The sequence below is a fragment of the Pleurodeles waltl genome, chromosome 2_2 (assembly GCF_031143425.1).
Source record: "Pleurodeles waltl isolate 20211129_DDA chromosome 2_2, aPleWal1.hap1.20221129, whole genome shotgun sequence".
NCBI classification, from domain to species: domain Eukaryota; kingdom Metazoa; phylum Chordata; class Amphibia; order Caudata; family Salamandridae; genus Pleurodeles; species Pleurodeles waltl.
Window position 1 is genome coordinate 204,573,736 of NC_090439.1, and position 27,933 is coordinate 204,601,668.

The following is a 27,933-nucleotide window of genomic DNA, read 5'->3' on the forward strand; positions in this document are numbered from 1 at the left end:
CTTTCCTCAACTCTGACACTACACAACACTCTATGATACTCCACTCTACAACGCTCCCCAACACTGTACTCTACTCTATGCCACCACACTATACTCCACTCTATGCCCCTCCACTCTACAACTCATTATTCCACTCTTTTGTATGTCCCTCCACTCTAGGCCACTCTACTAAACACCACTTGCTTCCCACTCCACGCCACTCTACTCCACTACTATACTCTACTCCACTTTAATACACTTTATGACAATTTATTCTACTCCTGTCACTTTCACAGTACACTACGAAACTCCACCCTACCACACTCCATTCTGTCCCGCTCTACGACACTCCCACTTCACTCAACTCTACTCCACTCTATACCACAACACTCTACGTCCCTTCTCTCTATGACCCTCCACTCTGCAGCACTGTACAACAATTCTTCTCCACTCTACTCCATTCTGTGCAACTGCCTCTGTGTACTCCATGCCACTTTACTCTACACCATTCCATTCTACTCCACTATACTACGTCACACTACTGCAGTCTACTCCATTAATCCACTCTACACCACTCTGTTCTTCATAACTCTATTCCACCCCACCCTCTGACACTCAGTGCCACTCCACTCTACAGCACTCTACTCTTCACCACTTCAATCCATTCTGCGACACTACACAACACTCCACTCTATGCCACTCCACCACACTCCATGTCACTTCAGGACACTCCACAGCACTCCTCTCTAGTTTCTGCCACTCCACAACCATCCACTCTCTTCCCCTCAACTCTACTCCACTCCAATCAACACCACTTTACACAACTCTACTCCATTCTACTCCACTCTACTCTACAAGCTTCATTACAGTCCATGACTCTACACTCTACTCCACAACAGTCCACTCTGTGCCAGTCTACAACAGTCTTCAACTCTACACTACTCCTCAGCCCTCTTCGCCACTCTACACCACTCTATGTCACTATGCCACTCCACGTTACCACACTTCTCTCAACTGTATGACACTGAGTGACACTTAACTTCACTTCACTCTCCTCTACGCTTCTAACTTTTAGCCATCCTGAACAGCAGCCACTCTGATGGGCCAGACCTACTGGCTTTGCCAATGCTTGTTATAATTATTTGCCCACCTTTGGGGATGGCAATAAACTGTTTTAATTTGGAAAGCTTAAGGAACTGCTTTTACATTAAGCAGTTCAAACGTTTCAAATGTACTTGCATATCATGGCGATATTTGATTATATCTTCTATGAAGTTCACTAACAATATAAGAACATGCTTTTTCTGCCGTGGGCATAATATTGCTTCAGTTTGCTACCTGTGAAAATATAGTCCTTATTGCAAAATAACACTAGTCTGTCAGTCATCTGGCCATAACTCAAAGAAACATATTCCATGGTGCATAATAATATTTAGTGAAAGGCAAAGCAATATAAAGGCTCTGCATTTCTGGGACACACATTTAAATGCATCAGTCGGCACTGAAACCTCTGTTAATTGCCAAAAACGATCACATTAGTTTATATTGCATTACATTGTATTGCACCATCATTCTTAAATTGCAGATAAGGATCAAATGGCATTAGTGAAGTATTCTTGCATTTGAAAGTGGCCCAAAGTGCTTTTAGCAATATTATAAAAACACTAGATTTTAGACCTGAAATTTCTAATTTCAATACCTTCATGTCAATAGCGTTTTATATTAATACACAGAGAAAAGGTTAATTTGAAAGAAAAATATTTGGATAAACATAGTGCTATGTAGCTTTCACTTTGAAATGTATGTAATTTCTGCTGCTAATGTGCATTTCTGGTGAGCAAAGTGTTTAAATGCAGTGTGTTTAAGGCTGAAGTACCGCCTCCTGTCTACAGGGGCAGTGCTGAGCATAAATATAAACACTTAATGAAACACAGATCCCCACAAGGCAATTAAAAAAACAAAAGTTGTAAAAATTGGCACAGATAGTCCTGAAGTCATTTTTTAAAATCATTTAGAAGACATTGCCTTGTGGGGACCTGGGTTCAGGTCCCCCCAGTGCAATCAAGTCCCCACAGCTTGAGTGTGTTATCACACCCTTGTCCCCACAAGGAAAGTAAAACAGAGAAAACCACCACCACCCATCCAAAACCCACCACCACCCATCACCTCACCCCCCCCCCAACCTCAGTGTGGCAAAAGCTAGTAAGAAACAGCTCCACTGTGAGGCCATTCTGGGTGCTCTTTATACTGCAAACCCAGACCTCAGAGCACTAACAACCCTATAGTATTAAACATACTTCGTACGTGGAAACAGACACATCCCTCTTTGAAATTAGACACTGGCTTAATAAATCGGCCCTCCTCTGGAACAACACTGATCTACGCATAGGTGGTGATGTGATTAATTGGCCTCACTGGAAAGCCTGTGGTATAGCTGTAGGAGGCTGGCCTGGCTTGTAGTGGGTACCAGAGGTACTTAAACCTTGTGCCAGGTCCAGTTATCCCTTATTAGTGTAGAAGAGGTGTTTCTGATGGATACAACTACCTGTGGATTCCTCACCTAATGAATAATCCCATGGCGCCAGCATTCGACGGAAATCTTCTTACTAGTCTCTGCACGTCGACGAGGACGTCACTCTAGCCCACGCGACGCCGTCTGACGTCATACAGGCAATAAGAGGTCCTCGACGACGTGCGGACGTCAGTTCCCTTTTTTCCGTGCATTCGAAACGGTTATCTTCGAGGGAGCAACTGTTACTTTTTTGGTTACAGTGTATTTTTGCTGCGTAGTCTTTCGCTGTGGTAATAATGTCTCAGAGAAAGTCTGGATTTAAGCCTTGTCGTGAGTGTGGAGGCAAGATGTCGGTGACGGATCCTCATTCCGATTGCCTTTGGTGTTTGAGCTCCGACCACGACGTCTCGACTTGTGATTCATGCCAGCACATGAATCCAAAGGCCCTCAAGGAACGTGAGGCGAAGCTGTTTATGGCTAAATCGAAGGAGAAGCATCACAAGAAGTCTTCTTCTCCAAGACATCGGCGTCATCGAGACTCCCGGCGCCGTAGAGAATCTCGGCGTCATTCGAAGGAGACTCGTTCCAGGTCTTCGGATCGGCGCCGAAGGACATGGGAGATCAGTCCCACGGTTACACCGCATCCTTCGATGCCGTTGCCCTCTCCGGCGTCTCCGACTTCACCTGGACAGGCGTCGGTGATTGAGGTATTGGAGCCTCAGGTGTTTTCTCCGGCGCAGACGCCGAGGCCGGCGTCGGGGTCGCCTCCGAGACAGGCACCTCAGTATCCGGCTTTTCCCACCCCTGGAGCCGATAGTTCCGCATTCTTGAATGCGATGTATGCCATCTTCCAACAGATGGCTCCCGGGGGTGCTCCGGCTGGGCCTTTGGCCTTTTCTTTGGGTGATCCTGCGCCTCTTCGGCCGGCACCCTTTATGCCCTTTCTCCCTTTTGGGAACGTGGGCTCGGCGCCAGTGTCGGCGCCGGTGGCCGCTCCGGTGGCTTCAGAAGGATTGGCCCCGGGGATTTCCATCCCGTCGACGTCGAAGTCGGGATTTCGGCCTGTGACTCCGGTGGGTCCATCTGCTTCAGCTGCTCTTTTGTCGGCGCCGAAGTTACCCGTGGCGCCGGACGCGGCGTCGGTGGCTTCTGAAGATCGGCGCCGATCTTCGACTTCGGCAGAGGCATTGTCGACTCCTCGTATTGAACAGCGACTTCATTCCAGGAGACGTGCTCTCCGTGTATTAGAAGAGCAGGAGTACCAACGAGCCCTGGAGGAAGGAGAGCTAGAGGACTCGGGTGATGGGCTGCGTGGACTGGAGTCGGCCAGTGGGCTGGACACTTCCCCTGAGTGGGATCTTTCGTCCCCGGGGGAGTATACTGAGGAGGCTGCTTCCTTTCATGCAGTGGTACGGAAGGCAGCTAGTTTTTTGGACCTGCCTTTGCCGGTGGTGGAGGCTAAACAAAACCTTTTAACAGAGGTGCTACATCCGGCCTCCGCTGCGGCGGAGCCTCTGTTGCCATTTAATGACGCTCTGCTGGATCCGGTGAATAGAGGTGTGGAAGAGGCCGGCATCTTCCCCAGCAGTTCACAGAGCCGTGGCCAGGAGGTATCGGGCGGCTCCGACTGACCCTGGGTTTCTATCTAGGCACCCTACGCCGGAGAGCTTGGTGGTGCAGGCCTCCTGTTCATCCAAGTCAGCGCCTGGTTCTTTCCCGACGGTGCCTGGGGACAGAGATTCAAAGAAGCTAGAGGCGCAGTCGAAGAAAATTTTTTCGTCCTGCAGTCTGGCGTTAAAAGCCACCAATGCAACCTGTATCCTGGGGAGGTATATTCATGCTCTGATGGATGACATTTCCTCATCGTTTACAGAGCTTCCCCAGGGTCTTTTGGATCTTGTCTCAAATGCCCAGGCTGCTGCGACCCAGATTATCCAGACGGGACTGGATACCACCGACTCGGTAGCCAGAGCAATGGGCACAACTGTGGTGGCAAGGAGACAGGCCTGGCTCCGTAACTCGGGCTTTTCTGCAGATGTACAGTCCACATTGTTGGATCTCCCGTTTGATGGGGACAAACTGTTTGGAGCCAAGGCTGATTCGGCCTTGGAACGTTTTAAGGAAAGCAGGGCCACGGCTAAGTCGTTAGGGCTCCAAGCTCCTTCTTCCACGGCCTCTTCCAGATTTTTCAGGAGGTTTCGTGGATTTGGGCGTGGCTCTTCCTCCTCTTCCTTTCGGGGAAGATATCAGCAACCTGCCTCTTCCCATCCCTATAGATCTTTCAGGGGGAGAGGTAGGGTCCGCACCAGAGGAGCCTCTCAGCAGCACTCTGCCTCTTCCTCATCTTCTGGCGGGGTGCAGCAGGGGAAGCAGCCTTAGGCTTCCACCATTTCCCACTCGCTCCTCTCCTGTAGGGGGAAGATTACAGCATTTTCTCACCAAATGGAAGACTGTTACAACGGACACTTGGGTTCTCAGTATTGTGGGAAAAGACTACACCCTTCCCTTTCGGGAGTTCCCGCCCCTCATCCCGCCCCGCCCTTCTTATTGTTCAGAAGAACACCTCCTGTTGCTAGAACAGGAGGTACAAGCCCTCCTTTCCAAGGGCGCGGTGGAGTTGGTCCCAGAGCAGGAAAAGGGTCGAGGATGTTACTCAAGGTATTTCCTGATTCCCAAGAAGGATGGTCGTTTGAGACCAATTCTGGACCTGAGGATCTTGAATTGGTTCCTCAAGCAGGAAAAATTCAAGATGCTGACCCTAGCACAGGTGCTTTTGGCGTTGAACAAGGAAGACTGGATGGTGTCTGTCGACTTGCAGGATGCTTACTTTCATATCCCGATACTCAAGTCACACAGGAAGTATTTCCGGTTTGTGGTGGGATCGCAACACTATCAGTTTGCGGTCCTTCCGTTTGGTCTTACTTCAGCACCTCGAGTCTTCACGAAGGTGATGTCGGTGGTTGTGGCAGAACTCAGAAGGAAGGGGATAGCAGTATTCCCTTACTTGGACGACTGGTTGATCAAAGCCAAGTCCCCGGAGCTTGTGTCGCATCATCTGCAGTCAACAACCCAGTTGTTGTTCGACCTGGGTTTTTCGGTGAACGAGCCCAAACCTCACCTAGAGCCCTCTCAGCGCCTCCTGTTCATAGGGGCAGTACTGGATACAACATTGGGTCGGGCCTTTCCTCCGCCTCAGCGGATTCAAGATATTCAGGATTTGGTTCCAATGTTTCGAAATGGAGCGGTAGTTCCAGTCCTCAAGGTCCTTCGTCTGCTCGGTCTGTTTGCCTCCTGCATTCTGTTGGTCACGCATGCTCGCTGGCACATGAGGGCTCTTCAGTGGTGCCTCCGAAGGCAGTGGTCTCAACACAAAGGGGATCTAGAGAGTACTGTCAAGATCTCCAGAGATGCTGCTGTGGATTTGAAGTGGTGGATTGCAAGCAACAATCTTTCACAAGGAAAGCAGTCGCCACCAGTGGCCACAGTCATAACGGATGCTTCCACTCTAGGGTGGGGAGCTCATCTGGGGGATCTGGAGATCAAAGGTCTTTGGTCTCCAGAGGAACAGATGTTTCACATCAATCTGTTAGAGTTACGGGCTGTACGTCTGGCTCTCAAGGCCTTCCTCCCTTCCCTTCGTGGTCAGTCGGTACAGGTCCTAACGGACGATACTACCACGATGTGGTACATAAACAAGCAGGGAGGAGTGGGGTCGTACCTTCTCTGCAGAGAAGCTCTTCGACTATGGTCCTGGGCAAAGGACCATCAGATTTGCTTGATAGCAAACCATCTGGCCGGAGTCTTGAACGTGCGTGCGGACAGTCTCAGTCGCCAATTCTCGGCAGACCACGAGTGGCGTCTCCATCCAGATCAAGTCCGTTTAATCTTCCAGAGGTGGGGGTTTCCTCGGGTAGATCTGTTTGCCACTCGAGAGAACGCGCATTGTCCGTTATTCTGCAGCCTCCAGTATCCGATGCAGGGAGCGTTGGGGGACGCGTTTCAAATAACCTGGTGCGGCCAGTTGCTTTATGCGTTTCCTCCCATACCCTTGATTCCTCGAGTATTGAGGAAGATTCGCCAGGACCGGGCTCTAGTCATCCTAATAGCTCCGGATTGGCCAAGGAGGGTATGGTACTCCGACCTTCTCCAACTCTCAATGTGCCCTCCGCTCCATCTCCCTTTCAGGGCAGACCTCCTCTCGCAGTCGCAGGGGCAGGTTCTACACCCCAACCTCCAGAGTCTGCACCTACATGCCTGGAGATTGAACGGGGCAACCTGAGTTCCTTCTCTCTCCCGCCTGAGGTAGTGGATGTTATATTAGCGGCCAGGCGACACTCCACTAAATCTATCTACGCTAATATATGGTCTAAATTTGTTGCATGGTGTGGAGAGAGGCAGATTGATCCTTTGCATGCTCATCTATCGGACGTTTTGTCTTTTGCTCTGTCTCTAGCGCAGAAAGGTTGTGCAGTGGCTACCATTAAGGGTTATTTATCGGCCTTGTCAGCCTTCATATGTCTTCCAGACCAACCATCTTTATTTAAATCCCCTATTGTTATCAGATTCCTGAAAGGTCTTCTAAATAAATATCCTCCAAAACCATTCGTTATGCCGCAGTGGGATTTGTCCTTGGTCCTGACTTTCCTTATGGGGTCCCCTTTTGAACCTATGCATTCTTGCCCCTTAAGGTATTTGGTTTTAAAAACAGTCTTCCTGATAGCTATAACATCAGCAAGGAGAGTGAGTGAGTTGCAGGCCTTATCAGTAAAGCCCCCTTATACAACTTTTTATGGGGATAAGGTGGTGTTGAGGACCAAGGCTGCTTTCCTCCCGAAGGTTGTTTCACCCTTCCATTTGGCTCAGGCAATTACTTTGTCCACGTTCTATCCTCCGCCTCATCCTTCCAAAGAGGAAGAAAGACTGCATCGTCTGGACCCAAAGAGAGCGTTGAGCTTCTTTATTGATAGAACAAAGGATTTCAGGCTGGAGGATCAGCTGTTTATTGGATACGTGGGCAAGAGGAGAGGAAAGGCAGTCCACAAGAGAACACTATCCAGGTGGGTTGTTCTTTGCATTATATGTTACTCTTTGGCAAAGAAGGATCCTCCTGAGGGCATTAGAGCTCATTCCACCAGAGCTAAGTCGGCCACTTTGGCCTTGGCCAGCGGTGTTCCTGTGGTTGACATCTGCAAGGCCGCAACTTGGTCGTCCCTTCACACTTTTGCAAAACATTACTGTTTGGATTCTGAGGTTAGAAGAGACGGCCATTTTGCACGGTCAGTGCTGCAGGATTTCTTGGTTTGACCATTTAGGCACCCACCGCCGGGCGTGGTACTGCTTTGGGACTCTATTCATTAGGTGAGGAATCCACAGGTAGTTGTATCCATCAGAAGAACGAGTTACTTACCTTCGGTAACGACTTTTCTGGTGGATACATTAGCTACCTGTGGATTCCTCACGGTCCCACCCGCCTCCCCGTTGCCTTTCTGGTCTTACCAAGTAATCCTTGAGTGCGCTCCTCTTGGTCTTTGAGGGTGCAATAGATGTTGTATATAATATATTTATATATATGTATATATGTATATATCTTTGTGTATATACTTGATGTGTGTATATATTTTTAAAAAGAGAGAGTTATATATATATATATATATATAAAAGATTTACAGTTATTCATGCAATGTTGTGTATTTTTACAATATAATGGGATGTTGCCTTGCTCTTTCATTGCATTGCCTGGTTGTTCTCATGCACGTAAAAAAATGATTGGTACTGACGTCCGCACGTCGTCGAGGACCTCTTATTGCCTGTATGACGTCAGACGGCGTCACGTGGGCTAGAGTGACGTCCTCGTCGACGTGCAGAGACTAGTAAGAAGATTTCCGTCGAATGCTGGCGCCATGGGAGTATTCATTAGGTGAGGAATCCACAGGTAGCTAATGTATCCACCAGAAAAGTCGTTCCCGAAGGTAAGTAACTCGTTCTTCTAGCAGCTTAGGCTGATAGAAGGTAGCTTTGGCAAAGCAGCTTAGGCTGAACTAGGAGACATGTAAATCTCCTACTATACCACTGGTGTCATATGCACAATATCATAAGAAAACACAATACACAGAAGTACTAAAAATAAAGGTACTTTATTTTTATGACAATATGCCAAACGTATCTCAGTGAGTACCCTCAGTATGAGGATAAGTTATATACGCAAGATATATGTACACAGACCAAAATTATGCAAGTAATAGCAAGAAAAGTAATGCAAGCAGTGTAGAATTATAATAGATTGCAATAGGAGCACATAGGTATAGGGCCTACACAAACCATATACTCCAAAGTGGAATGCGAACCACGAATGGACCCCAAACCTATGTGAGCTTGTAGAGGGTCGCTGGGACTGTAATAAAACAGTGAGGGTTAGAAAAATAGCCCACCCCAAGACCCTGAAAGGTAGGTGTAAAGTGCACCTACTACCCCCAGAGAGCACAGAAGTCGTGATAGGGGGATTCGAAACACCAGCAATGCAACAACAGTGGATTTCCGGACCGGAGTACCTGTAAGACAAGGGGACCAAGTCCAATAGTTGCGACAGTGTCGTGAGTGGGCAGGAGCCCAGGAAATGCCAGCTGAGGGTGCAAGGAAGCTGCCACCTGTTGGAAGAAGCTTGGAGTTATGCAAGAAAGAAAAGGACTAGGAACTTCCCCTTTGGAGGAAGGATGTCCCACGTCGCGATGAAGCTTGCAGAGGTGTTCCCACGCAGAAAGACCGCAAACAAGCCTTGCTAGCTGCAAGGGTCACGGTAGAGGTTTTTGGGTGCTGCTGTGGCCCAGGAGGGACCAGGATGTTGCCACTTGGATGAGGAGACAGAGGGGGTGCCCAGCAAGTCAGGGAGCCCTCACAGAAGCAGGCAGCACCCACAGAAGTACCTGAACAGGCACTTGGTAGAAGAGTGAACCAGAGTCCACGCGAAGTCACAAAAGGGAGTCCCACGACGCCGGAGGACAACTCAGAAGGTTGTGCACTGCAGGTTAGAGTGTCGGGGACCCATGCTTGGCTGTGCATGAAGGAAGTCCTGGAAGAGTGCACAGGACCCGGAGCAGCTACAAATCACGCAGTACCCAGCAATACAGTCTAGCGTGGGGAGGCAAGAACTTACCTCCACCAAACTTAGACTGAAGAGTCACTGGACTGTGGGAGTCACTTGGACAGAGTTGGAGAGTTCCAAGGACCACGCTCGTCGTGCTGAGAGGGGACCCAGAGGACCAGTGATGCAGTCTTTTGGTGCCTGCGGTTGCAGAGGGAAGATTCAGTCGACCCACTGGAGATTTCTTCAGAGCTCCTGGTGCAGAGAGGAGGCAGACTACTCCCAGAGCATGCACCACCTGGAAACAGTCGAGAAAGCCGGCAGGATGAAGCGGTACAAGGTTGCTAGTAGTAGTCTTGCTATTTTGTTGCGGTTTTGCAGGCGTCCTGAGCAGTCAGCGGTCGATCCTTTGGTAGAAGGTGAAGAGGGAGATGCAGAGGAACTCTGATGAGCTCTTGCATTTGTTATCTGGTGAGATCCCCAAAGCAGAGATCCTAAATAGCCAGAAAAAGAGGTTTGGCTACCTAGGAAGGAGGATTGGCTACTAAGAGAGGTGAGAGCCTATCAGAAGGAGCCTCTGACGTCACCTGCTGCCACAGACACCTCTGTTTCCAAGATGGCAAAGGTGTGGGACACACTGGAGGAGCTCTGGGCACCTCCCCTGGGAGGTGCAGGTCAGGGGAGTGGTCAACCCCCTTTCCTTTGTCCAGTTTCGCGCCAGAGCAGGGCTGGGGGTCCCTAAACCGATGTAGACTGGCTTATGCAGAGATGGGCACCATCTGTGCCCATCAAAGCATTTCCAGAGGCTGGGGGAGGCTACTCCTCCCCAGCCTTCACACCTATTTCCAAAGGGAGAGGGTGTTACACCCTCTCTGAGAGAAATCCTTTGTTCTGCCTTCCTTGGCCAGGGCTGCCTGGACCCCAGGAGGGCAGAAACCTGTCTGAGGGGTTGGCAGCAGCTGCAGTGGATACCCCGGAAAGGCAGTTTAGCAGTACCCGGGTTCTGTGCTAGAGACCCGGGAGGATCATAGAATTGTAAATTCCATGATCTTAGACATGTTACATGGCCATGTTCGGAGTTACCATTGTGACGCTGTACATAGGTAGTGACCTATGTACAGTCCACGCGTGTAATGGTGTCCCCGCGCTCACAAAGTCCGGGGAATTTGCCCTGAACGATGTGGGGGCAACTTGGCTAGTGCCAGGGTGCCCAGACACTAAGTAACTTTGCACCCAACCTTCACCAGGTGAAGGTTAGACATATAGGTGACTTATAAGTTACTTAAGTGCAGTGGTAAATGGCTGTGAAATAACGTGGACGTTATTTCACTCAGGCTGCAGTGGCAGGCCTGTGTAAGAATTGTCAGAGCTCCCTATGGGTGGCAAATGAAATGCTGCAGCCCATAGGGATCTCCTGGAACCCCAATACCCTGGGTACCTCAGTACCATATACTCGGTAATTATATGGGTGTACCAGTATGCCAATGAGAATTGGTAAATTTAGTCACTAGCCTGCAGTGACAAATTTAGAAAGCAGAGAGAGCATAAACACAGGTTCTGGTTAGCAGAGCCTCAGTGATACAGTTAGGCACCACACAGGGAACACATACAGGGCACATACTTATGAGCACTGGGGCCATGCCTGGCAGGGTCCCAGTGACACATAGACTAAAACAACATATATACAGTGAAATATGGGGGTAACCTGCCAGGCAAGATGGTACTTTCCTACAATAGCCACGCTTGAGCAGATGATCTCAGGAGAAGCATTTAAATCTTTCACAGACCTCTTCACTGAATAGGGCCTGGGAGATTCACAACATTGGCAATATTACCCACTCCTACACTGCCTTAGAAATAAGCTAGGCAAAAGAACCATAACTGTCTTTTCCTCACCAATCTGCTTTTATCTGGCCAAACAGAGCACCCCTAGAGGGGCAATCTCAGGACTGCACAGCTTACTGGTCACCACCAACTTCTCACAGCATACACTTCACGTCACTAGAACTTTTTAACATGGAGTGCTTAGACATACATATTCATCTAAAACTTAGTCCTCGTTGTTAGACTCATATTAACCTTTCCTTCAAGAGATCAGGTTAGAATGTTCATTGTAAGATGCTGGCTCCCTATATAGTGTACCAAATTGAATACACTGTGCAGGAAGTCCAGGGGACCCCAAAGAAGTGCAGAGAGAGAAAGATAGGTCTAGAGCTCTATTTGTGGTAGAATCTAGATTGAGCAGCTAGGCTTATCAAGGAGTTGTGTTAATCTCTCTCTTTTTCTCTCTCTCTTTTTCTCTCTCTCTCTCTTTTTTTTTTTTTTTTTTTGGAAAGAGATCTGGCAATGGGGACCTATTTATCAGGGACCCAGTGCACTTTCAGTCGAAATTACACCAGAAACCAGGCAGAAAAGTTGGGGAGGGCATGTCAAAGAGGCACTTTCCTACAGTCATTCTTTAAATTATACCACACCTGGTACTGGTCATCGTTTAAGTTGTCTGTGACTGCCATGCTGGTAACACACTGACTGTTGGAGATGTGACATTCTGCATGTCTTGTGAAGTTGTCCCGAACTTCTGGGTATCTGTCTGAGGTTTGGCCAGTCCTTGAAACCTGGATTGCTCCATCAGCCTGCCTGGCTTTTAAATGACAAGCAGTAATATCCTTAATAAACACAAGAAGCAGTGGGTGGCAACAGGATTGGTGATTGCAATCTGTACTTCCTCTGCCATTGAACTAAGCCAGTGGTTCTGAATGGCACAGATATGCTCAAAGCTGGGAAAAACTGCTTACTGCAAACAAATATTTTATCAAATGAATGACCAACTTGGCACCTATGCTCAAATAGGGGAGGCCTTTTTCCCCCTACATTTTTGGGGCAAAGTGGATTGAAGTCCACAAGTTCATTTGATACTGATTACTGGAGTGGTTATTGGTGCACTCTGATTCACAGAGAACCATAGACCCATTGCAGTTATGCTGACATACAACTTTAATAGGCACTGGTAGTCAGTTGTTGGCCTGAGTGAGTATGACAATGGAATGTCTGGGGTGGATAAGATATGGGGGGGGGCGGGTGGTATGGAGTGAGCTCAGGAGATGGACACTTCTCAATGAGACTGTTCTGAAATTGATGTTCTTATTTTAATGTTATCATCCGAGTTATATTAGACTGCTCAGAGGTCACAGTTCTACTCTGCTGTGTTCGTATATCTAAAGCAGCATCCGGCTGTTTCTTGATTCGTGTTGAATGGCCCTGGCCAATATGCAGACAGCCTTGATATGTTGTATGGATAGCACTTGATAACTCTATAAAAAGTATTGTAAAACAAAGGAAAGCAGGAGAACCATTTTAAGGAGTGCATACTGTAAGCATTTTGAGAACTTATTTCCTTTTATAAATTGTTTAATACTACAGAAAGCCTTAAAAATAATTTATCAAATATAGAGCTGTAGGATAAAGACTTGGATCAGCAATGGATTATACTAAATGTTTTTCTGTTTCTTAATTGAAGCAAATTGAATCAGGTAAGAAAGATACAACTGCCTTGGATGATCCTGTTTCACACTGGAGATCAAGATTGACTTTAAATGTCATGGTGGAAGATTTTATTTTTGATGGATCTTCTCTCCCTTCTGATGTACACCGGTACATGAAAATGTGAGTAAATATGAAATTTGCCTTTAATGTTTCCATCCAGAATGATAGCAGTGATTTAAATGGTTTGTTTATGGTTATGCTACAAAGTATACAAATCATTTGAAAGCCTAGTTCAACATGTACGTTTGGAACAGGCAAGATAATCGAAGGTAGGTTGTGTGTGGGTGGCTTCAATATTCAATTTTCATGTTTTTGTCCATGGTACTAAAAATAGATGATTCAAATATGTTTGTTTTTTAATGTAATGCTGAAATAATGGTATACAGTAAGTCTTGGCATGGGAGTTTAGTCCTGTGCAATCTATAGTATATGATATACACCACACACACACATGCAGAGAACTTGGTGTCACAGCTTCCTGAGTAAAACTAAACAATAGAAAGGAGCTTAACATAATTCAGGTTATCACTTGTGGAATTCCCAAACCTGGAAGTGAAAGGGATACATAGGTCAATTTTGAGGGACAGTCATAACACTGACTTGGAGGGGCTTTACATTTTGATAGTGGAAGATGTGTAGAACTGTGCAATCCTCTGGTCATTCCTCTAAAGTCCTGAAAAGGTGAATTCCAAAATTTAAAATGCTTTATATATCACATACATAGAGACCCAATAAGTAAAAGATTCCTATGGCTGAAGACTTGAAAGTCTCAAGAATTGTTTAGAAGCACGGACAAGCTGTTGGCTAACTTTACTACATTACACAAAAGGTAGGCTAATGGGAAACTAGAAGATTGTGGTTGTCCCGAAGATATTTAAAGTTGCATTGTGTAGCATCTCCCAGAAAATAGCCCATCCCTTGCTCATCACAGAGGAGGTTAGAGTGCATTGCATCTTTTGAACATATATATTCAATAGAATATAGACAGGTCAAAGTCATACCTTAATGATTCCTTTACATAGAGATTCTGAAACATGCCACAGAATATATGGCAAAACTTTGCTTTGATTCTCTTGCTAGACAGTATGCTCTTCCCTTTTGGGAGTTTCCCCCTTCCCAACAAACTTTGTGCTTGGTAGAACATCTGCTGCTGCTTCAGCAGGAGGTACAAAATCCGCTTTTCTACTAGAAAGAAAGGAGCATCTATGGCATTCTTAGGAAACATACCAATGGCATACATATGCAAAGCAGCCACATGGTCCACACCACACACATTTACATAGCTCTACTGTGTGGATGTGTTATCTTGCCAACAAGCAAACGTTGGCCAAGCAGTGCTTAAAACATTATTTCAAGCTACTCCAACTCCTGCAGGCTAGCCACAACTTACTTTAAGCGGGCACTGCTTTTCAGTCTATGCAGATGTAGGAGGCTGGCCTGGTTTGTAGTGGGTACTTACACCTTATACCAGGTCCAGTTATCCCTTGTTAGTGAAGTAGTAGTGTTCTAGCAACTTAGGCTGATAGACGTAGCTATAGCAGAGCAGCTTAGGCTGAACTTGAAGACATGCAAAGCTCATGCAATACCACTTATAGTTACACAGTACTTATACACAAGTAAAGACAATACTCTGTGTTACCAAAAATAAAGGTATTTATTTGGGTGACACAGTACCAAAAATATCTTAGAGACAATACACCTTCTGGAGGAAAGTATTATACACAATATATACACTAGACGCCAAAATTAGACAAGTAAATAGTCATAGAACAATGCAAACAGTAGGAAATCCTATAGAATGCAATGGGAGAAAATAGGTCTAGAGGCAACACAGACCATATACTAAGAAAGTGGAATGCGAGTCACGAATCCCCCCGTAGACAAGTGTAGTGTGTGCAGATTCGCTGGGAGATAAGAATACAGTAAAGGTAAGTAAATTACCCCATCCCAGAGCCTAGAAAAGCAGGAGTAAAGTACTGCAAGCTTCCTTAGGACACACTACACCTCGTTTTGGGGATTTTGCAGCAGCCGGCAGCTGAGGTAAATACGAACATTCTGAAGGAAGTCTTGCATCCTGCTTCGGCGGCTGCAAAGCCACTCCGTCCGTTCAACGAGGCTCTCACAGAACCAATCCTGGAAGTCTGGAGGAAACCTGCATCTTCGACTGCTGTAAGCAGATCAGTGGCGAGAAGATATAGAGTGGCTCCTGGGGACCCAGGATTCCTCTATCGGCATCCGACTCCGGAGAGTCTGGTGGTTCAGCCCTCGTGCTACTCATGTTCGGCTCCTGGTTCCTTCCCTGGTGTACCATCGGACAGGGAGTCGAAAAGAATGGAGCAGTCTGCCAAGAAGACTTTTTCTTTGTGCAGTATGGCCCTTAAGTCTGCAAATGCCACTTGTGTTTTGGGCAGGTATATTCATACCCTGATGGACACAGCCAAGGCTGTGCTACCTGATTTGCCTCAGGATATGTGGGGTCTCCTATCTGATGCGCAAGCGGCAGTGACTCAGGTTATTCAGTCGGGGCTAGATACATCAGACTCGGTGGCCAGGGCAATGGGAACATCCATTTTCACCAGGAGACATGCATCGTTCAGGTCTTCTGAATTTTCAGCAGATGTACAGGCGACCCTGTTAGACTTGCCATTTGATGGGGACAAGCTGTTTGGTTCCAAAGCTGACTCTGCCTTAGAGCACTTTAAGGAGAGCAGGACTACTGCCAAGTCCCTAGGCCTGCAGGCTTCTACGACCACCCTGTTCAGGTTTTTTAGAATATTCAGGGGGTTTGGACGAGGAACTTCATTTCGGGGGAGACCCCAACCACCAGGCCAACAACCTTCTAGTCTTTCCTATAGAGGGCGGGGTAGGGATAGAACGAGAGGGGCCACCCAGCATCACCCTGCCTCTTCCTCTTCCTCCCGGGGGGTGCAACAGGGAAAGCAGCCTTAGTCCTCCATCCATTGCATCCCATGCTTCTCCTGTAGGGGGAAGGCTGTTTCATTTTCTCTGCATGTGGGAGTTGATCACATCGTACTCCGGGGTCCTCAATATTGTGGGGAAAGGCTATGCCCTTCCTTTTCGGGAGTTTCCCCCTCCCATCCCTCCCCGTCCATCCCTTTGCACAGAAGACCATCTCCTGTTGTTGCAGCAAGAAGTTCTAGTCTTTTTATCGAAAGGTGCAGTGGAGTTGGTTCCAGATCAGGAAAGGGGTCAGGGTTGTTATTCAAGATATTTCCTGATCCCCAAGAAGGATGGTCGGTTGAGACCTATCCTAGACCTGAGAGTTTTTAATTGGTTCCTCGAATGGGAAAAATTCAAATGCCTCCTGTTCATAGAGGTAGTATTGGACACAACATTGAATCGGGCCTATCCTCCGCCTCAGCGGATTCAGGACATTCAGGCGTTGATTCCAATGTTTCAAAGTGGAGTGGTTGTTCAAGTCCTCAAGGTCCTTCGTCTGCTCGGTATGTTTGCTTCATGCATTGTGTTGGTCACTCATGCACACTGGCACTTGAGGGCTCTTCAGTGGTGCCTCCGCAGGCAGGCAGTGGTTTCAGCACAGAGGGGATCTTGAGGAGTCGATAAAGATCTCCAGGGACACTGCAGCGGATCTACAATGGTGGGCTGCGGATGGCAACCTTTCCCAAGGAAGGCCGTTTTTGCTACCACCACCAGTGGCCACGGTTATAACGTATGCCTCCACTCTAGGGTGGGGAGCTCATCTGGGGGACCTGAGGTCAAAGGTCATTAGTCTCCAGTGGAACAGATGTTTTATATCAATCTGTTAGAATTGCGGGCGATACGTTTGGCTCTCAAGGCCTTCCTCCCTTACCTTTGCGGTCAGTTGGTTCAGGTCCTGACAGACAACACTACCACGATGTGGTACATCAACAAGCAGGGAGGAGTAGGGTCGTACCTTCTTTGCAGAGAGGCTCTGCGGCTCTGGTTCTGGGCACAGGACCATCAGATTTGCATAGTAGCAAACCATCTGGCCAGAGTTCTGAACGTACGTGCGGACAGTCTGTCGGCACTTCTCGGCTGATCTCGAGTGGCGTCTCCATCTAGACCTGATCCTTCACATCTTCCTGATGTGGGGATTCCCTCAGGTAGACCTCTTTGCCACTCGGGAGAATGCGCACTGTCCGTCTCCAGTATCCGGTGCAAGGAGCATTGGGGGACGCGTTTCAGATGTCCTGGTACGGCCAGTTGCTTTACGCGTTCCCCCCCCCCCCTCATACCCTTGATTCCTTGGGTTCTGAGGAAGATTCACCAAGACCGGGCCAAAGTCATCTTAATAGCTCCGGATTGGCCAAGAAGAGTGTGGTACACAGACCTTCTCCAACTCTCCCTGTGCCCTCCGCTCCGTCTCCCTCACAGGGCAGACCTCCTCTCGCAGTCGCAGGGGCAGGTTCTACACCCCCACCTCTAGAGCCTGCACCTTCATGCCTGGAGATTGAACGGGGCAATCTGAGTTCCTTTTCTCTCCCGCCAGAAGTGGTGGACGTTATTTTATCGGCCAGGCGACACTCCACCAAATCTATCTATGCTGGCAGATGGGCAAAATTTGTTGCTTGGTGTGGAGAGAAGCAAATTGATCCTTTACGGCCCATTTGTCGGACATTTTGTTGTTTATGTTGTCCTTGGTGCAGAGGGGTTGTGCAGTTGCGACTGTTAAGGGCCATCTGTCGGCACTGTCGGCCTTTCTGTGGTTTTTAGTATTAAAGACTGTTTTTCTCATAGCCATCACGTCGGCTAGGCGAGTGAGTGAACTTCAAGCGCTTAGCGTTAAACCCCCTTTTACTTCTTTTCATGCGGACAAGGTGGTGTTGAAGACCAGGGCTGCTTTCCTACTGAAGGTTGTTACACCCTTCCATTTGGGACAATCTATATCACTCTCGTCTTTCTACCCTCCTCCCCATCCATCAAAAGAGGAGGAGAGACTGCATCGGCTTGACCCGAGGAGAGCTTTAAGTTTCTACATCGAGAGAACGAGAGAGTTCGGGTGGACGATCAGCTCTTTGTCGGATAAGTGGGGAAGAGGAAAGGCAAGGCTGTCCTCAAAAGAACATTGTCCAGGTGGGTCATTCTTTGCATAAAAGTATGTTATTCCTTGGCAAAGAAGGTTCCTTCTGTTGGAATTAGAGCCCATTCCACTAGGGCTTAGTCGGCCTCTTAGGCCTTGGCTAGAGGTGTTCCTCTGGCTGAAATTTGTATGGCAGCAACTTGGGCTTCCCTCCACACTTTTGCAAAGCATTATTGCTTGGACTCGGAGGTTATGAGGGATGGCCATTTTGCACAGTCCGTGCTGCAGGATTTCTTGGTGTGACCATTCAGGCACCCGCCACCGAGTGCGGTACTGCTTTGGGACTCTATTCATTAGGTGAGGAATCCACAGGTAGTTGTATCCATCAGAAGAACAAGTTAATTACCTTCGGTAACGCCTTTTCTGGTGGATACACTAGCTATCTGTGGATTCCTCACGGTCCCACCTGCCTGGTTGGTTTACCAAGATTTCCTAGGGTGTATATATATGTGTGTATATGTATGTATGTGTATATATATATATTATGTTCGTTGACGTGTAGCTGCAGATACACATGCTGTGCATTATCCTGCCATCTAGTGTTGGGCTCTGAGTGTTACAAGTTGTTGTTTTTCTTCGAAGAAGTCTTTTCGAGTCACAAGACCGAGGTACTCCTCCCTTTCGGGCTCCATTGCGCATGGGCGTCGCCTCCATCTTAGATTGTTTTCTTTCTGCCATCGGGTTCGGACGTGTTCCTCTTCGCTCCGTATTTCGAGTCGGGAAAGTTAGCTAAATATCGAAAAATCGACGGTATTGTTCTCGTTTGGTACTGGGTTAGTGTTATTGTATTGGCACCGACAGCAGGAGCTCTCCGGCGGCCCTTCGGGGCTTCCGTTCTTCAGCGGGCCTGGTCGGCCCGACCACATCCATCGTCGAAGACTAATGGACCGGACCCCCTTCCGCTTCTGTCCGAAGTGCCACTCGAAGTATCCCTATACAGACCAACACCTAGTCTGTAATCTGTGTTTGTCACCAGAACACAGGGAGGATATTTTTGAGGCTTGACAAGCGTTTCGATCTAAAAAGACCCTACGTGATCGAGCGAGAAGACTACAAATGGCGTCGACACCGAAAGAACAACTCGACATCGTAGAGGAGGAAAGAATTTCCATCCAGGGGACGGACTCTGACGAATCTGAAAGTGAGCGACCCTCGACAGTGCAAGGAACAGTGAGTAAAGTTGCCCCGTGCAAAACTCACACTAAGATCGTTAAGGCCAAGGGGACGCCAGCAGGCCATGGCTTATCCCATTGAAAAGAAGGTCACCAAACATCGGCACCGAAAAAGGCCAAAGATTTGCCGAAGACTTCTGACTCCGGTCGAGATTCCGGCACCGAACGATCTCGACAGAGTTCGACTCACCCAAGGTGAGAAAAATTTAGTCGGAACCGAAAAAAACAGTTTCGAAAACATCGGTACCGAAAAAAGCGGCTTTAGAGACGAAAAGAGGCTCTTACACAGAAGAGCAAGGACTTTCCAACCAAATGCATGAAAGAGACAGATTTGAGCAGGAAATAAGTACAGATGAACCAGACCATACGCAAAGGAGGTTGCATATCCAGAAAGAGACTGGAAAAATACACTCTTCCTCCAATTAAAACCAAAAGAAAACTGGCATTTCAAGAGACAGAAATGCAGCCGAAGGCGAAGGTGGCCAGAGAAAAATCCCCACCACCAAGGTTTTCTCCACAACCTTCCCCAATACACTCACCACAGCTGTCTCCAGTGGGAACACCTCCAATGCAGTCACCTATGCATACAGGGATGACACAGGATGATCCAGATGCATGGGACTTATATGATGCACCAGTATCAGATAACAGTCCAGATTGTTACCCATCAAAGCCGTCACCTCCAGAGGACACTACTGCATATACGCAGGTACTATCCAGGGCGGCTACGTTCCACAATGTAGCAATGCATTCTGAGCCAATAGAGGATGATTTGCTGTTCAACACCTTGGTATCCACTCACGCTTCCTACCAGAGTCTGCCAATGCTCCCGGGTATGCTCAAACATGCAAAGCAGGTATTCCAGGAGCCCGTTAAAGGAAGGGCTATCACACCTAGGGTGGAGAAGAAGTACAAGCCTCCCCCAACGGATCCTGTGTTTATAACACAGCAACTTACACCGGACTCGGTGGTTGTAGGAGCAGCAAGAAAGAGGGCAAACTCTCAATCGTCAGGAGACGCTCCACCTCCTGACAAAGAGAGTAGAAAGTTTGACGCAGCAGGCAAACGAGTGGCAGCAGAGGCAGCAAATCAATGGCGAATCGCCAATTCGCAAGCCCTACTTACTCGCTACGATAGGGCACACTGGGATGAGATGCAACACATTATACAACACTTGCCCAAAGAACACCAAAAACGTGCCCAGCAGGTTGTGGAAGAAGGACAAGCAATATCCAACAACCAAATAAGGTCCGCATTAGACTCGGCAGACACGGCAGCACGAACGGTCAACACCGCAGTAACCATTCAAAGGCATGCATGGTTAAGAAGCTCTGGATTCAAGCCAGAAATCCAACAAGCGGTGTTGAACATGCCTTTTAACCAAGAACAATTGTTTGGGCTGGAAATGGACACAGCAATTGAAAAATTAAAGAAAGACACGGACACGGCCAAAGCCATGTGCGCGCTCTACTCCCCACAGGGCAGAGGCACATTTAGAAAGCCACAATTTAGAGGGGGTTTTCGAATGCAAACACCAGAGCCTTCCACCTCGCAAACCAGACCCACCTATCAGACAAAATACCAGAGGGGAGGGTTTTGTGGCTCATATAGAGGAGGACAATTCCTAAGCGGAAGGGGAAAGTTCCAGACACCTAAAACAAGCCAAACCAAACAGTGACTCCAATGTCACAAAACCCCAACACTTAACACCAGTGGGGGGGGGAGACTTAACGCATACTATCAAAACTGGACACACATTACCACGGACGCATGGGTCCTAGCCATTATCCAACATGGTTATTGCATAGAATTCACAAAAGTCCCGCCAGATGTGCCCCCAAGGGCACACAATATGTCCAAACAACACTTAGACCTATTACAAATAGAGGTCCAAGCACTATTACAAAAACAAACAATAGAGTTAGTACCCAACCATCAGAAAGGAACAGGCGTCTACTCACGATATTTTCTAATTCCATAGATGGACAAAACGTTAAGACCTATCTTAGACCTCAGAACACTGAATCTCTTCATCAAGTCAGACCACTTCCACATGGTAACACTTCAAGATGTGGCTACCTTACTAAAAAGGGAGGACTACATGTCAACATTGGATCTCAAGGATGTGTACTTTCACATACCCATCCATCCTTCTCACAGAAAATACTTAAGGTTTGTGATACACGGCGTACACTATCAATTCAAAGTGTTACCGTTCGGGATAACAACAGCACCATGGGTATTCACAAAATGCCTTGCAATAGTAGCCGCTCACATAAGGGGACAGCACATGCACGTATTCCCATACTTAGACGACTGGCTAATAAAAAGCAGCACTCAACAACAGTGTCTTCTTCACACGCAATACGTTATAGAAACTCTACACAAACTAGGGTTCTCTATAAATTACCAGAAATCACATCTGCAGCCAGCCCAAATACAACAATACTTGGGAGCAAAACTCAACACACAAAAAGCAATTGCCACTCCAAGTCCACAAAGGGTCCAAGCGTTACAAAATATAAAATCAAGCATACAGTCAAACCAACACTACCCAGTAAGGTTTGTAATGAAACTTTTAGGCATGATGTCTTCATGCATAGCCATTGTCCCAAACGCAAGATTACACATGCAACCCGTACAACAGTGCCTAGCAAAACAATGGACACAAGCACAGGGTCAACTTCAAGATCTAGTGTTGATAGACCACCAGACACACTTCTCGCTTCAATAGTGGAACCCTATAAATTTAAACCAAGGGTGGCCATTCCAAGACCCAGTGCCTCAAGATGTGATCACAACAGATGCTTCCATGATGGGGTGGGGAGCACACCTCAACAAGCACAGCATACAGGGTCAACGGGGCAATCAACAAAAACAACTTCACATAAATCATTTGGAACTGCTAGCAGGGTTTCTAGCATTAAAAGCATTTCAACCACTAATCGCCCACAAACACCTTCTGGTCAAAACCGACATGACAACAATGTATTCTCTCAACAAACAAGGAGGGACACACTCGTCACAACTGTCTCTCTTAGCACAAAGAATTTGGCATTGGGCAATTCACAATCACATTCGCCTGATAGCACAATACATCCCAGGCATTCAGAACCAGTTAGCCGACAATCTCAGTCGAGATCACCAGCAAACTCACGAATGGGAAATTCATCCCCAGATCCTACAGGATCACTTCCTATGCTGGGGAACACCAAAAATAGACCTATTTGCAACAACAACAAAAACGCAAAATGCCAAAACGTCGCGTCAAGGTCAATGCACTATGGATCAGTCGGTCAGGGATATTTGCTTACGCTTTTCTCCCTCTCCCACTCATTCCTTATCTGGTCAACAAACTAATTCAAAACAAACTCAAACTAATACTCATAGCACCAACCTGGGCTCGCCAACCGTGGTACACAACACTGTTGGACTTATCAGTAGTACCTCACATCAAATTACCAAACAGACCAGATCTGTTAACACAACCCAAACAACAGATCAGACACCCAAATCCAGCATCGCTCAATCTAGCAATCTGGCTCCTGAAGTCTTAGAATTTGGACATTTAAACCTCACACAAGAATGTATTGAGGTCCTTAAACAAGCTAAAAAACCTACGACAAGACATTGTTACGCAAACAAATGGAAAAGATGTGTTTACAACTGCCACACTAATCAGATTCAACCACTACATGCTTCCACAAAGGACATTGTAAGCTACTTATTACTCTTACAAAAGTCTAATCTTGCATTCTCTTCCATTAAAATACATCTCACTGCAATATCTGCCTATCTGCAGATTACACATACAACATTGCTTTTTAGAATCCCAGTCATCAAAGCATTTATGGAGGGACTAAAAAGAATCATACCCCCAAGGACACCACCAGTACCTTCGTGGAACCTTAATATTGTATTAACACGACTCATGGGGCCACCATTCGAACCCATGCACTCTTGTGAGATGCAATACTTAACTTGGAAGGTAGCCTTTCTAATAGCTATCACATCACTTAGAAGAGTAAGTGAGATACAAGCATTTACTATTCAAGAACCCTTTATACAAATACATAAACATAAAGTGGTTCTCCGTACAAATCCAAAATTCCTACCAAAGGTCATATCACCATTCCATCTAAACCAAACAGTGGAACTCCCAGACTTCTTCCTGCAACCAGACTCAGTAGCCGAAAGAGCCTTACATACATTAGACATAAAGAGAGCACTAATGTATTACATTGACAGAACAAAACAATTTCGTAAAACAAAACAATTGTTTGTAGCCTTCCAAAAATCTCATGCAGGTAATCCTATATCCAAACAAGGCATCGCCAGATGGATAGTTAAATGTATCCAAACCTGCTATATTAAAGCAAAAAGAGATCTACCTATTACACCAAGAGCACATTCCATTAGGAAAAAAGGCGCCACAATGGCTTTTCTTGGGAATATACCTTTGACAGAAATTTGTAAGGTCTACGCCTACCTACGGTCTACCTGGTCTACGCCTCATACATTCACTAAGCATTACTGTGTAGATGTGTTAATGCAACAAGCCACAGTAGGACAGGCTGTATTAAGAACGTTATTTCAGACAACTTCAACTCCTACAGGCTAATCCACCGCATTTTGGGGAGATTACTGCTTATTAGTCTATGCACAGCATGTGTATGTGCCGCTACACATGCCACCGAACAGAAAATGTCACTTGCCCAGTGTACATCTGGTCGTTGGCATGAGACGCTGCAGATTCACATGCGCCCTCCCACCTCCCCGGGAGCCTGTAGCCGTTATTAGTTGAATGAAAATTGTAAATTTGTAAATAAACATTATTTTAACCCCTTCGCTGCCAGGCCTTTTCCCCCTCCTGTGCCGAGCCTTTTTTGGCTATTTGGGGCAGTTCGCGCTTAGGCCCTAATAACTTTTTGTTCACATAAGCTACCCACGCCAAATTTGCGTCCTTTTTTTCCAACATCCTAGGGATTCTAGTGGTACCCAGACTTTGTGGGTTCCCCAGAAGGAGGCCAAGAAATTAGCCAAAATACAGTGAAAATTTCGTTTTTTTTTAAAAAAATGGGAAAAAGGGGCTGCAGAAGAAGGCTTGTGGTTTTTCCCTGAAAAGGGCATCAACAAAGGGTTTGCGGTGCTAAAATCACCAGCTTACCAGCTTTCAGGAACAGGCAGACTTGAATCCGAAAACCCAATTTTTCAACACAATTTTGGCATTTTACTGGGACATACCCCATTTTTATGATTTTTTGTGCTTTCAGCCTCCTTCCAGTCAGTGACAGAAATGGGCATGAAACCAACGCTGGATCCCAGAAACCGTAACATTTCTGAAAAGTAGACAAAATTCTGAATTCAGCAAGGGGTAATTTGTGTAGATTCTACAAGGGTTTCCTGCAGAAAATAACAACTGAAAAATAAAAATATTAAAATTGAGGTGAAAAAAACATAAATTTTTCTCTACGTTTTACTCTGTAACTTTTTCCTGCAATGTCAGATTTTCGAAAGCAATATACCGTTACGTCTGCTGGACTCTTCTGGTTGCGGGGATATATAGGGCTTGTAGGTTCATCAAGAACTCTAGGTACCCAGAGCCAAGAAATGACCTGCACCCTGCAGTGGGTTTTCATTCTATGCTGGGTATACAGCAATTCATTTGCTGAAATATAAAGAGTAAAAAATAGCTATCAGGAAAACCTTTGTATTTCCAAAATGGGCACAAGATAAGGTGTTGAGAAGCAATGGTTATTTGCACATCTCTGAATTCCGGGGTGCCCGTACTAGCATGTGAATTACAGGGCATTTCTCAAATAGACGTCTTTTTTACACACTGTCTTACATTTGGAAGGGAAAAATGTAGAGAAAGACAAGGGGCAATAACACTTGTTTTGCTATTCTATGTTCCCCCAAGTCTCCCGATAAAAATGATACCTCACTTGTGTGGGTAGGCCTAGCGCCCGCGACAGGATATGCCCCAAAACACAACGTGGACACATCACAGAAAACAGAGCTGTTATTAGCAAAGTGCCTACCTGTAGATTTTGGCCTCTAGCTCAGCCGGCACCTAGGGAAACCTACCAAACCTGTGCATTTCTGAAAACTAGAGACCTATGGGAATCCAAGATGGGGTGACTTGTGTGGCTCGGACCAGGTTCTGTTACCCAGAATCCTTTGCAAACCTCAAAATTTGGCTAAAAAAACACATGTTCCTCACATTTCTGTGGCAGAAAGTTCTGGAATCTGAGAGGAGCCACACATTTCCTTCCACCCAGCGTTCACCCAAGTCTGCCGATAAAAATGATACCTCACTTGTGTGGGTAGGCCTAGCGGCCGCGACAAGAGACGTCCCAAAACGCAACGTGGACACATCCCATTTTTTGAAAGAAAACAGCTGTTTTTTGCAAAGTGCCTACCTGTAGATTTTGGCCTCTAGCTCAGCCGGAACCTAGGGAAACCTACCAAACCTGTGCATTTCTGAAAACTAGAGACCTATGGGAATCCAAGAGGGGGTGACTTGTGTGGCTCGGACCAGGTTCTGTTACCCAGAATCCTTTGCAAACCTCAAAATTTGGCTAAAAAAACACATGTTCCTCACATTTCTGTGGCAGAAAGTTCTGGAATCTGAGAGGAGCCACACATTTCCTTCCACCCAGCGTTCACCCAAGTCTGCCGATAAAAATGATACCTCACTTGTGTGGGTAGGCCTAGCGGCCGCGACAAGAGACGTCCCAAAACGCAACGTGGACACATCCCATTTTTTGAAAGAAAACAGCTGTTTTTTGCAAAGTGCCTACCTGTAGATTTTGGCCTGTAGCTCAGCCGGCACCTAGGGAAACCTACCAAACCTGTGCATTTCTGAAAACTAGAGACCTAGGGGAATCCAAGATGGGGTGACTTGTGTGGCTCGGACCAGGTTCTGTTACCCAGAATCCTTTGCAAACCTCAAAATTTGTCTAAAAAAACACATGTTCCTCACATTTCTGTGGCAGAAAGTTCTGGAATCTGAGAGGAGCCACAAATTTCCTTCCACCCAGCGCTCCCCAAGACTCCCGATAAAAATGGTACCTCACTTGTGTGGGTAGGCCTAGCGCCCGCAACAGGATATGCCCCAAAACACAACGTGGACACATCACAGAAAACAGAGCTGTTTTTAGCAAAGTGCCTACCTGTAGATTTAGGCCTGTAGCTCAGCCGGCACCTAGGGAAACCTACCAAACCTGTGCATTTCTGAAAAATAGAGACCTAGGGGAATCCAAGATGGGGTGACTTGTGTGGCTCGGACCAGGTTCTGTTACCCAGAATCCTTTGCAAACCTCAAAATGTGGCTTAAAAAACACATGTTCCTCACATTTCTGTGGCAGAAAGTTCTGGAATCTGAGAGGAGCCACAAATTTCCTTCCACCCAGGGCTCCCCCAAGTCTCCCGATAAAAATGGTACCTCACTTGTGTGGGTAGGCCTAGCGCCCGCGACAGGATATGCCCCAAAACACAACGTGGACACATCACAGAAAACAGAGGTGTTTTTTGCAAAGTGCCTACCTGTAGATTTTGGCCTCTAGCTCAGCCGCCACCTATGGAAATCTACCAAACCTGTGCATTTCTGAAAACTAGAGACCTAGGGGAATCCAAGATGGGGTGACTTGTGTAGCTTGGACCAGGTTCTGTTACCCAGAATCCTTTGCAAACCTCAAAATTTGGCTAAAAAAACACATGTTCCTCACATTTCTGTGGCAGAAAGTTCTGGAATCTGAGAGGAGCCACAAATTTCCTTCCACCCAGCGTTCCCCCAAGTCTCCCGATAAAAATGATACCGCACTTGCGTGGGTAGGCCTAGCGGCCGCGACAGGAGACACCCCAAAACACAACGTGGACACATCACATTTTTTCATTGAAAACAGTGCCTACCTGTAGATTTTGGCCTCTAGCTCAGCCGGCACCTAGGGAAACCTACCAAACCTGTGCATTTTTGAAAACTAGAGACCTAGGGGAATCCATGATGGGGTGACTTGCGGGGGCTCTGACCAGGTTCTGTTACCCAGAATCCTTTGCGAACCTCAAAATTTGGCTAAAAAAACACATGTTCCTCACATTTCTGTGGCAGAAAGTTCTGGAATCTGAGAGGAGCCACAAATTTCCTTCCACCCAGCGTTCCCCCAAGTCTCCCGATAAAAATGATACCGCACTTGCGTGGGTAGGCCTAGCGGCCGCGACAGGAGACACCCCAAAACACAACGTGGACACATCACATTTTTTCATTGAAAACAGTGCCTACCTGTAGATTTTGGCCTCTAGCTCAGCCGGCACCTAGGGAAACCTACCAAACCTGTGCATTTTTGAAAACTAGAGACCTAGGGGAATCCATGATGGGGTGACTTGCGGGGGCTCTGACCAGGTTCTGTTACCCAGAATCCTTTGCAAACCTCAAAGTTTGGCTAAAAAAACACATGTTCCTCACATTTCTGTGGCAGAAAGTTCTGGAATCTGAGAGGAGCCACAAATTTCCTTCCACCCAGCGTTCCCCCAAGTCTCCCGATAAAAATGATACCGCACTTGCGTG

At 46.9% G+C, this 27,933-nt stretch overlaps 1 protein-coding gene across 1 annotated transcript in view; it reads left to right on the forward strand.

The window, feature by feature from the left end:
- CLPTM1L (CLPTM1 like) overlaps positions 1–27,933 on the forward strand; it is a 1,089,711-nt gene that overhangs the window by 98,395 nt on the left and 963,383 nt on the right. The window contains exon 4 of the mRNA XM_069219638.1: positions 13,087–13,232. Within this exon, the coding sequence (XP_069075739.1) occupies positions 13,087–13,232 (146 nt within the window). The remainder of the gene's footprint in view (positions 1–13,086; positions 13,233–27,933) is intronic.